Source organism: Argiope bruennichi, chromosome X2, assembly GCF_947563725.1.
Source record: "Argiope bruennichi chromosome X2, qqArgBrue1.1, whole genome shotgun sequence".
In the NCBI taxonomy this organism is placed as follows: Eukaryota; Metazoa; Arthropoda; class Arachnida; order Araneae; family Araneidae; genus Argiope; species Argiope bruennichi.
In genome coordinates, this window is record NC_079163.1 from 44,168,973 (window position 1) to 44,181,446 (window position 12,474).

Below are 12,474 nucleotides of genomic sequence, written 5' to 3' on the forward strand. Positions count from 1 at the left end.
ATTGACAAAGGTAGTTTGTCCTCCCCTCAAAAAATTGCAACCTTTAGAAACCAATACAATACAGACTGAAAAAATTTCAATTAAATCTGCCTATTATGCGCCTAAACTTGTAACGCCTCAAGATACTATTTCTAGTTGTACTTCATCGGTTACAGCAATTGTCTCACATACAGACTGAATCTTTTATTAATAACAAACCAGCGAAAGGACTTCGGAAAAAATTAAAATCTTCTGAAATTAGCAATGCACATCTTTCTGAAGAATTTCTATCTATTATCTCATCCTCTTCAGACTTATCTGAAATGGATTTGGAGCCTTTTAGGCAGCTCGACGAAGTTACTGCAATCTAAGTTAAGAAGAAAACCCCAACGTAAACACTGACTTGACGTTATGACTACATTTCATGGAACTGTCGTGGCTTTCTCAACAAATTGCACCAAATCAAGGACTTTATTAGCAATTTTTACCCTGTCTGCTTGGCATTTCAAGAGACTTGCTTAAAATCAATCGATCCAGCAAAAATTATACGCTATACTTTGATTTGAAGAGACGGTAACTCTGATAGAGCCTAGGAGATGTTGCTCTCCTCGTCTCTTATGACCATCCCTCATCTGAAGTTCCACTTCACACAAAATTGCAAGCGGTCGTGGTCCGTATTGCGATTCCGCGTTTAATTACAGTTTGTTCTCTTTACTTGCCTCCTAATTCCGCCATTGATAAACACGAACTTGACAGATTAGTTGCTGAATTGTCAGCACCGTTTATAATAGGTGATTTTAACGGTCATAGTCCTGTTTGGGGGTAACAATAGCACGAATCCGCGAGGAAGACAAATTGAGGAATTTATTTCTGATCACTCACTCTCTTTGTCTTTTGAATAATGGTGACCATACGCACTTTCATTTGAGTAGCAAAACTTACAATTGTTTAGATCTTACACTCTGTTCAGCACCTATTGCTCCATTTTTCACTTTTCCAGTGGGGAATGACTTATGTGAAAGTGATCATTTCCCGATTTTCCTCGCTCAAGTTAATATACTTGTTACAGTTCCACAACGACTTGAGCGGTATATTTTTGATAAAGCTGATTAGATGAGTTTCACTCGCAGAGCCAAAATATGAAAGGACATGGTGGAATACCCAGACCTCGATGTTGTTGATAATGTGACTTTTTCAATACTCAGAGCGGCAGATGAAACTATTCCGAAATCTAGTACTGCTTTCCCTAAATTTCGGAAACCTCGGTGGAATAGTCAATGCACAGAAACGAGCTGGAATAAAAAAATTGCATGTAATAAGCTCCAAAGATGGCCTTTGATAAATTTTCTTTTCTTTCAAAGAGCTAAAGCTATGGTAGACGTACTCGGCGCCAAACTCAACGGAGCTCCTGGATTAAACTTACACCTAATATTAATTCTGTATCAGTGGTAGAAATGTGGAATCTAGTAAAAAAGGCGTGTGGAATTTATTCTGAATATCCTGTATCATATTTAAAAGTGAATGATCAGGAAATTTACGACTTACAGGAAATGATTAATATTTTAGCTGCAACATTTGCATCTGTATGCGCAGCACATAACTATACAGAACTATTTCTGTCTTATGAGAACAGAACAGAAAAAATTCTCCTTCGCTTCAGCAGAAAAAAATTCTCGCATATAATGTCGATCTAACTATAGAAGAATTACGTAAATCATTGTCCACAACTAAGCAAATTTCACCAGGTCCTGATGGCATCACTTATTCCATGATCTCACATTTGTCAGATGACTGTCTTGGTAATATTTTATATATGTTTAATAGAATATGGATGGAGCATTATTTTCCGTCGAAATTAAAATATACCACCGTCATTCCAACATTGAAGCCTAATAAAGATCCTTTAAACCCTCTCAATTACCATCCATTTGCATTGACCCGCTGCATGTGCAAATTCCTTGAAAAGATTGTAAATGCACGTTTGACCTATATCTTGGGGGAAAAAAAACGGATCCATTTCACCATTTCAGAGTGGTTTCTTCAAAGGCCGCTGTACAACAGATAATCTAATTTTATTAGAATGTGTAATTCATACAGCCTTTCTCAGTCGACACCGCTTGGTCTCAATTTTTTTCGATATAGAGAAGACTTATGATGGAGTATGGCGATATGAGATTTTGAAAGATCTCTTCGAGCTTGATTTTCGTGGGCATTTGCCTATTTTTATACAAAAGTTTTTAGAACATCTTTATTTTAGAGTTAGACTGGGAAATACTTATTCTGATGTTTATTGTCAAGAAGAGGGTGTTCCTCAGGGCTTAGTTTTAAGTGTAACCCTATTTATTTTAAAAATTAATAATATTTTATCAATTTTACCTTCCTGTATGCAAAGATCACTTTATGTGGATAATCTTCAGTTCTCTTGTTCTGGTAGAGATGTGAGATTTATTGAGAGGCAGCTGCAAACTGCACTCAGTAATATGGTAACTTGGACAAATAAAAACTGTTTCACATTTTCTGCTCAAAAAAGTTTTGGTGTTAATTTTTGTAGAAGATTGTTACACCCAGATCCGGAATTGATTATTCACGACACGTCTTTAATCATGCAAATTCCTTGGTGTAATTTTTGACAAAAAGTTGACTTTCCTTCCTCATATTACATATTTGAGGAAGACATGTCTTTAGTCTCTAAATATTTTAAGAGTTCTCTCAAACACTGCTTGGGGTGCTGTCGCACTTGCTTACTACGTGTCATATGTTCAAAACTGGATTATGGGTGCATTGTTTATGGATCCACGCGACTTTCATACCTCTCATTGTTTTTCATTATGTCCACCATCAGGCTTTAAAGCTATGTTCAGGCTCTTTCCGCACCTCTCTAGTCTTGAGTTTGTGGAAAATTTTGAGCCAGTTTTGATTCGCAGAATACATATTCTATCCTTTTGTTTTTATTTTCGAATTTTATCGACCGAAAATAATCCTTTGAGGACAGGCTATTCAATAACATGTCTTCATTTATACCTTCTTTGGGAATACCAATTCGCCAATTACTTCCAGATGAATTTCACTCTTGATGCCAACAGTAGTATTTCACTTGTAACTCCCCTTTGGATTTGCAATAACATCGCCTGCTTAAATCCTATTAAGGATCTGTGTGAATCAGAAATTTGTAGCTCTATTTTCAAATCTATTTTCTTTTCCCATAGACATTTATTTCATGATTATCTACCCATTGACAAAATGACTGGAGTCAAGAAGTAAATAATAAACTCCACGAAATAAAACCTTATATTACTCCATGGACTTCATCTTTCAACCAGAAGTATAATGATTTTAACTAGATTGTGTATCGGTCATTCACGTATCACACACAGACATTTACTATTTGGAGAATCTCCACCTGTTTGCGGTTCATGCAATGTTCCACTAACTATACGCCACATTTTAATTGAGAGTCCTGATTTTCACAGAGACACTATCAACTTTTTTTTAACTCGTCTGATTTTACCTTGTCTTTCCTACTAGACGAAACACCACTCAAATTTATTTCTGTTCTCGAAAAAAATTGGAATTTTTAGTGAAATTTAAATTTATTATTTTACTTTTATTTACAGTTTTACCAGCTTTTAAGATGAATTTTATGGAACTAAATACACAAACTCAATAAGTAAATCGTGTTTTCGGTGCAGCATATCTTTAGAAAAGGATCTTGCGCCAGGAAATTACCACGTCCAGTCCAATCCAATTTCCCCTTAATACAGCTAAGTGCAGTGTAATAAATTTATTTTAGTGCTATGAAAGTGCTTATTAAGATTTTGATAAGAACTTTGGCGAAAAAATATTTTAAATAACTTTGCTTCGGTGTTAATGAAAAAGATTCATGAATTACAGGCGATATTCTATGTTCACATAAAACTGGATATTTTCTTCTTCAACTTAGTAAATTTCGTTGTAACACACAATTCTATCATTAAAATTACTACGTTATTGTTGATTCTTATTTTTTTTCCTAAAGGTTCTTAAAAAGTGATTGTTTTTCAACATAAATTTGACTACTCGCTTTCTTTTGTAGGTATTGGCTGATGTTTTTAATCTCCCTGTTTTTATCTTGGATTTTGCGAATTCTGCTTGTTTAGGATCAGCTTTGAGAGCAAAACACGGTATGTGATATCCAGAATTCTTCTGCTTAAACCATTTTTGCATATTTAGAATATATACAATATGTTTTTAATATCGTTATTGTATTTTTGGTTTTGTGCTTCCCTTTGTTTGTGATTCTGCAAAATGAACAATGGACGACTAAATTCATTTATAAGTTAGTTTCAGAATGCTCTAAACGATTAAATTCATTTATAAGTAAGTTTTTGAATGCTCTCAAGATTATTTCTTTCTCAGCATGGCTGGTTGTTGATGTTCATTTCCTTAAATTTTTGATTTTGGTTTACAGAATAATATATATTTTATTGCTGCATACTGCATTTATTACAACATTTCAAACTTTTATTTAAAATTTATATTTCAGCTCTTTTAGGGGAAGATTTTTGTTTTCAGAACATGTTTAATAAACCTCTTGGAATTCAGTTAAGTGCTACGCCTGCTAAAGATGCTGATGAGGTAACAATTATAATGATAATATGTCAATGAATATCGGTTGTTATGTTCTCATTCAATTGATTAACAATCTTGGATCATTCTAATTGATTTTATTTATAAATTGCAGGTTTATGGTCCAATGCTGGCTCGCTACAGAATTCTTCAAGAAAGAGTAATTAAGATCTGTAGTCATTCAAAGTGCTAGATTCTTGTTTCATAGATATTCATTATATTTTTATACTTAACAAATGAGTAACATTTTAAATTTTTATATTTTTACTAGAACATTTTTACAGAATTTTATTAAAAATCATCTTAAGCAAACTTGCTGAACATTTCAAATACTGTGCATTCCATTTAATCTTTTGATTCCTTAACCTTAGTGAGATATAGTTTACCTGACTGTGATAAACCCCATTGATATTTTAATATCGAAAATAAAATAAATTAGTGTTAGTCTTTGAAATGTTTTTTTATCTTGCAATTATTTAAAATTTTATTCATTCTAATTCCTTTGGGGCTATTAATTATTATTCTTGAAGTAGTTTTAATTAAAAGCAATTGAACTTTTTTTTTTGTATTCGATTGAGTTACTAAAAATAAAGAATACTTGGCTGATATCAATTTTTGTTGAATATTTTGATAAAATTAGATATTGCAGCATTTGAATTATTATTTATTTTGTTACGAATATGAATTAAAGTTTAATTTTAATTGTCCCCATAAGAATAGCCCTATTTAACAGAATCTTGAATTAAACGCTATTTAATTGTTAAATCAAATTGCTGTTAGTTTTTGTTGCATTAAGTTATACATGCAAAACATGTTGAAGTTTTTTTCTTTATTTTTATTGCTCACTTGATTTAATTTAATTTTTTTTTAACAAAAATTATTTAAAAAAATTTTGTTATTGAATTTTCGTGTGTTGTACTAATTCTTAGTAAGTTTTAATTGATTTATTTGGCTTAAAAATTTTCAGATTTAAATAAATTTTTTTTGAAAAACGTTTCTAATGTATAATATGAGTTGCTATAAAATGTGCTCTCTTTTTGATATTTTGGTAACCTCCGAATTGCCTTGTATTATTAGTATTTTGTTTATCTAAGCAACCTATTTTACTCTTAGTATTATTATCAGTTGTTTTCTGAAAATTGATAACGTTTTTCATTCAACTATTTGTGATTTATAAATCTTTAAAAATCTCATTAAAACATATTTACAATTTTTTGCATCTTAGTAGGTTTTCCTTGTTTAAAAAGTTTTTTAAGAAAGAAGAGTTTTCATTGATCAGTTTTATATGTTAAAATTTATAGAAACATTTTTATTCTTGCTACAGCAAGTAAATATTTATTCTGTTTATTGGTGTACAGCTTGGTAGGTATTATATTTAAATTATTTATCATATTACACATTGGTTTTTTTGAGAATTATTTATTTATTTTAAAAATAATTTTTATCACAACCTAACCAATGAAAATAATCATTAGGGCAATATTCTATGCTTAGAATGCTTGTGAAATCTAAAAATTTTAATTTTCTGTGAAGTCAATGTTTATAATGGTACAAATTTTTTCTTATTTATTTAAACTTGCTGATATTATGGCAGCTATTTTATTTTTTGCATTCTGCTATTATTAGTTTATATTATATCTTAATTCATGCTTATGTAATATTTGTACGGTTTTGAAATTATCTTTCTTAAAATTAATTTCTAATTAAATTTACACCAGCTTATCGTGACAGTATTTAATGTTACATTATCCCTTTTAAATCTCAGAAAAAATTAGTGGAAATAGTGGGAGTTTTTTATAAATTGTTCTGTCTAAATGTAATAGAAAAAAAATTATTATTTGGAAAAAATATTTTTTATATTTATAAAAATAAGTTCAGATTTGTTGTTTTGTAGATTTATTGTAAGTGTACTTTTAGCAACCTTCACTATTATCATAATTTATATGGGTAAATATTGAGTTCAGGGTTGCCATCTAGATTAAACGAAACTTGTTTTTGTTCATTGTGCTTGTTTTTAAATTGCCTTTGATAGTTTTATAAATGCGAATGTGCCAAGTTATATTCATTTATTCCATTTTATTTCAACTATCTAAGATATGTAGCATTCAATAAAAGTTCGTTTTTAGGTACCATCGCGTATTTGTTTTATTTCTGATTAATGAATTCAACAAATATGATATATATTTGAATTGTAATGGGATGCCTTGTACATTATAATAGTGAATCTGTTTTGAAAAATTATATTTTTTACTGTGAATAAATGATTAAATTTTCTTTTTGCTTAGTTTCTGTGTGTCTCATATTTTAAAAAATGAAATATGCATTTTTTACAAAATTATTGTAAGATACTGGGCTTAACATTTATACGAACGCATGACGTTTGAAAGGAATCTGAAATTTCCTTTCCAGATTAATTTCATTCAACTTCAAATGACATTTGTGATAATATAAGATGAACGTTTCTTTTATTCATGAAAATAATATAAGTAAATTTTAAAAATTCTTTATGCTTTAATTTTTCGAATATACTATGAGAGTAATATATATGAGTAAATAAGTAAAATATTTTATTCGCATTATCGATAGAACAATCTATTCATGTGCTGAGTCATTCAAAAGTAATTTATGATAAGTAGTTATGCTAAGTCATTTCTATTCAAAATTTACTAAGTCATAGAAGTTTAGAAATATATTCTATCTAGTAGAGATAGTCTACTTTTTATATTTGTCTTCTATATCAGTTTTTATTTATTTATACATTTGAATGTTTAATCCTTTTGGGCTAAAATTTTTAGTTCAAAATTTTCTGGAAAAATTCGAAATCTGTGTTAATGAAATTTGAGATGTAACTCATTTTCTGAATGAAAAATTCAAATTGCTAAAATTTGCAATGTAAAAAATTAACTGTTAATTAAAAAATTAAATAAAATGCGATGTAATAAACACTGAATGCAAAATTCCTAAAATTTGAGATGTAACTCATTGTGCTGAAATTATACGAGATACTTAGTATAATTTCACTTTCATTTGTAAATATTAATGGAAGTCAAGTGTCTAATTTCATATCTTGTTTTGTGTTGAAACGATTTCTAAAATATTAAGCTTTTAAGATTTTTCTTGGATTGTATAAACAAAGCATCATTAGTTTCAATAGAAAATATCTTTTAATATGAAATAATTCCATGTGATTTTTCTTATTTTGTAAATTGAAAAATCTTTTTTAAAGATATTTAATTCATTAAAGTATTTTGTATGGATGCAATTCAAAATGAATAATATATCAAATACCAGGTAATTCAAAAGTCCGTTAGCATTTAAAAATTATATAAATTCATTGAATGATGTAGGTAGCGAGGTAAAAATTGACAAACATGCTTGAAATGGCATGGGGTTTTATAGAAACGAAAAAAATGCAAAAACATTGGCCAAGAGATGGCGCTTCATATGATAACAGAAGCAATAAGTAGCATAATACAGTAGACTCCCGATTATCCGCGCCTGCCGCACTAAGTTTTTTTTTTTTTTTTTTTTTTTTTTTGCTTCCAAGCAAAGAGAAAATGCTTCCAAAGCAAGAAGCAAACACAAATGACTGATTTTTTTTAAAAAGGTGTAGTTTTACAGTTATGCTTTTGTAATTACATAATACATTACAGTATTAAAACAGTACATACGTATTCATTTTTCTGTGTATCCTTGACGCCTCTCGTAAGTACAAGAACTTTTCGGTTTTCATTAACAAAATGCACTTTAGGTTGGTTTTGAGTGATATACTAAAATATTAAGCGTTAGTTAAACATTTCCTGCTGTTTATTTTACGTTTTATTGTACATAAAACGATTTTTCAAAGTTGGAATGACTGTTTTCTCTTTTGCTATACCCGTTTTTAGCTTTTTTCGGATTATCCGTGATTTTTGTTATCCGCGGCGGCCGCGCCACCCAATTCCGCGGATAATCGGGAGTGTACTGTAATTGATTTTTGGCAAAGACAATGTTGTGAACAGCACTGTAGCATACCTGTAGGTGTAGTGAGAATTTGTGGTTGGATATTGTCTTTTAGCATCCCTAATGAGGTCAGACGATAGCGGAATATTGCGATTTCAGGTAACGCCACAACCAATAATCACATTCTGGGGACCTGGGAGGCCAAGCATGACGGAAGGGGCGGCTCAGCACGAGATCCTCACCAAACGATGTGCGCAAGAGATTTTTCACACGTGTAGCAGTATGTGATGGAATGCCATCCTGCATAAAAGTCGTACCTTCCAGCTGGTGTTTATCAGCCAGGCTAGGGGTGTGATTCTGTAACATATCCGCATGCCTCGCACCCGTCACGCACAAAATTTGAAAAGCAGAGCCAAGTGTTTCTTTGAAGAATAAGGGTCTGCACACGATAAATGTAGTAAATACACACCACAACGTGACTTTCTCTTCATGTAATGGTTTTTTTTATAATAGTTCTAGGATTTTCAGTAGCCCAAATTCTTCAGTTGTCAGAGTTGACAGACCTTTGGAGTACGAAATAGGCTTCGTTGGTTCATAACATGTTAGACAACCAATTGTCATCTTCCGCCATTTTTTACACTTTTCTTTTTTTTTTTTGGTTTCTATGAAACACCATGTCATTTCAAACGTGTGTGTCAGTTTTTACTTCTCTACTTGCAATATTCCGTGAAAAATTTTTCAAATGTTAATGAACTTTTGAATCATTCTGTATATTTATGTTAAGAAGCTTTGCGGAGTTGCCAAGCAAAAGGCTTATTTGAAAACAGTCATGTTCCAAGCAATTCAGACTTTTGTTTTGGATTTTTTTTAAAGGTGATTTTTACTCAAGCTTGTTATCTATCAACTTATTCTTCAACATTGATATTTACTAAAAAGTAATCAAAACTGCCCGAATTTTTTCTGAAATCTTGCCTTATCTCCCCCTTCCCCCACCTTTTTTTCCCTACTATTTTAAGGATTTTGTGTCAGATGCGCTCAGTCGCATTTGCATTCATTCGATAACTAGTGTTATATGGGCTCGAGCATTAAAATGGATGCATTTTATAAAAGGTTTGTATATATAATTAATGTATGTTTATATATATAATAACCTTATATATATAAGGTTTGGTGCATTGAAAACGAAAGACACAAAATAATCAATGACTTCATGTCTCTAATAACGGAATGTAGCTTCCGCAGAAAACTGCTGATGGCCCTTGATTGCTTTTTTGAAATGTACGACTAATATCGAGTCTGAAGAGTTACGAAAATAATAAATAAAATGAGAGGAATTTGTTTCTAAAAGTTTATTATAGAGGAATACATCCATAACTTTGTTTTATAGAACACATTTATAAAAATGTTAATTTTGATTCTTCAGATAGTGATGTGTGCTGTTCTTTCAGTGACTACAACATGAAATTTATTGTTGCATTAGCTGTTAATAAATTAGAATCTCTCCGACATAATGCCTAAACAGTCAGTTTTATTGGAAGTAGAGCTGATTCAATTCTGGCCATAAAAGTATTGTTCATTCTCATTAGCAATATCTTCTTCAATAATTACATTGTCATTATCTTCCTTGTCAATATCACTCTCACTCTAATTCTTTTCAAAGTTGGAATCCGAAGTTTCTATATCCACAGTATTTGGATTCTTCTGTTCTTTATATTTTTGGTATATACATCTATTAATCCTAATTGAATTCCATGAGCATAGCACAATAGCTGATTTGCACCATTCAACTTTCCAACTTTTTTCATAACTGTTGCTCCATCAGTCGTTATGGATACAATATCTTCTTTCAGGGATAATCCATGTTTTGATAATTTAGATTTAAGCAATTAATTAAGACATTAATTAGCTAATTAATTTCGCCCATTATGGAGACATAAAATCAAAAACGTATACTATTGTGCTATGTTGGCGATCCCTGAACATATAATGGAGACAATTTTAAAACTTTTTAGTAAATACCGAAAAAACGGTATTTAAACTTTTGAATACCAGTATTACAAAATTGTACAAATGGCTCAGAATACCGGTATTCGATATCCCGGTATACCGGTATTGCAATCTCTAGACACAATATATATACAAGTGTGAAAATCATGATTATATGAACAACGTTTGATTTGAAGCTACAGTCATGGAGCGATTTTTATTCTCTAAACGATTTAGCGAGATTTATTCTTTATAATTTCAAGGAAACAATAACAATTTTATATATTAGTGCTGTAGCGGAAGATTAAGTAGACAAAAAGTAGGAAAGAAAGGTTGAGAAAATATTTTGAACTTATATATTTTTAGAAAAGAATTTTCCAGCGTATCATTTAGAGAATCAATAAAGATACAGGTAATATTTTTTAAAGAAACGATTAATTACAAATTGTAATACAAACACACACACACATGTATATATATTTTCTCTGTGGATATATCTATGTATATGATTAAACAGGTAAAAAACATGATACAATACTTTATTGCCATTCATTTTTATTTTTTAAACTCCTTAAATAAATAATGTAAAGGAATGAGATGTCAGTGATTTCTTTTGATCTTTTAATTCGGATGGGCGCAACAGTGTTCAAGCATTTGAATTTTATATTAAATGGAAACAAAATTTTAAAAAAATATGCTTAATAAATACATTTTTCCTCTTGATTTTTTTTTTTTTTTTTTTTGTGATAAAGGAAGCGTATTTAATTTAACCAGCAAGAATGGTCTTCCCGCAACTTTCCAGAAAACTTATCTTTTTATAACTTTCTAATAAAAGTATTCTCCCTCCTCCTATAAAATCAGTCAACTCGACAGTGTTCAGATTTTTATTTTCAGATATCTGCATACGAGTTTTGTGTTTCTTAGTACGATGAAGAAAATCAATCGAGCATTGTAAATGCCTTTTTTTTTTGACCGATTGAAATCAAAATTTAAAATAGAATTGCAGTTTTAATATCGCGATAACGTATCAAATTTCATTGATCTACGTCTTATATTTTTAAATTATCACTTTTACATATATGCAAAAGTACAGATGACACAAACGGTCAATTCTTTGACGAATTTAATTGAAAAATTTGATAAGTATCTAACTTTAGATGCTAAATTTGTCTACCGATTTTATTCAGATAGCTATTTACTGACTATTGTGCTCACTTGTACTGGAACAGCCAAATAGACAGATTTCATGTCGATGGATTTCATTCAAAATTTGATAGAAATCTACAATTTTGTTGTAAAGACCATGCAATTAAATTTCAATTTGTCTAGCTCAAAACGTTTTTGAGCTATTGTTTTCACAGACTTATAAACAGATATAATTCTCAAAAGTACTTTATGGACTCGGAGAAGTCTGAAATGTTGAGATTTGTCAAAATCTCGAGTTGAATTTTTTGAAGAATACAAATTTTCTCTTTGTATGCTTATTTATACTAGTAAGTAAAAATGGGCTTGATATCATAAATGATTAAATTTTTTTTAGGAATTATAACAAATTTAATTATAAACAGAGGACCATTATGGGAAAATTTTATATTCTTTCTGAACTTCGAACTGAATTAAACATTACCAGCTTTCTATAACCCAAATGGCATATTTTCTGATAAAGAAATATTAATTTCAAATAAAATTCCAAAATTTTATTTAAAAATTAAATAAAATTTTAGTGGGAGGTACAAAAATGCATGTTGAGTAGCATGAAATTTATACTTTTGATATGATAATAAAGTAAATTTAAAAAATGAAATTAAAATTTTACAAACGTCGAAACATATATTGAAAGGCATCAAAATGTCACTTTTCTTGCTTTTAATTGGAAAAACTTGTCTATAATTCTTTGATAATATCATTTTCAATAAATAAGCGAGACAACTGACTCCTATTATTCTGCAAATAGTTCTTGAC

At 30.1% G+C, this 12,474-nt stretch overlaps 1 protein-coding gene across 2 annotated transcripts in view; it reads left to right on the top strand.

The window, feature by feature from the left end:
- The window catches only part of LOC129960000 (xylulose kinase-like), a 59,452-nt gene extending 52,618 nt beyond the window's left edge, over positions 1-6,834 (top strand). For both annotated transcript variants that reach the window (XM_056072978.1, XM_056072979.1), the window contains 3 exons: positions 4,052-4,139; positions 4,502-4,593; positions 4,700-6,834. In XM_056072978.1, coding sequence (XP_055928953.1) covers positions 4,052-4,139; positions 4,502-4,593; positions 4,700-4,777 — 258 coding nt within the window. In that variant the 3' untranslated portion in view covers positions 4,778-6,834. The remainder of the gene's footprint in view (positions 1-4,051; positions 4,140-4,501; positions 4,594-4,699) is intronic.
- The last annotated feature ends 5,640 nt before the right edge of the window (positions 6,835-12,474 follow it).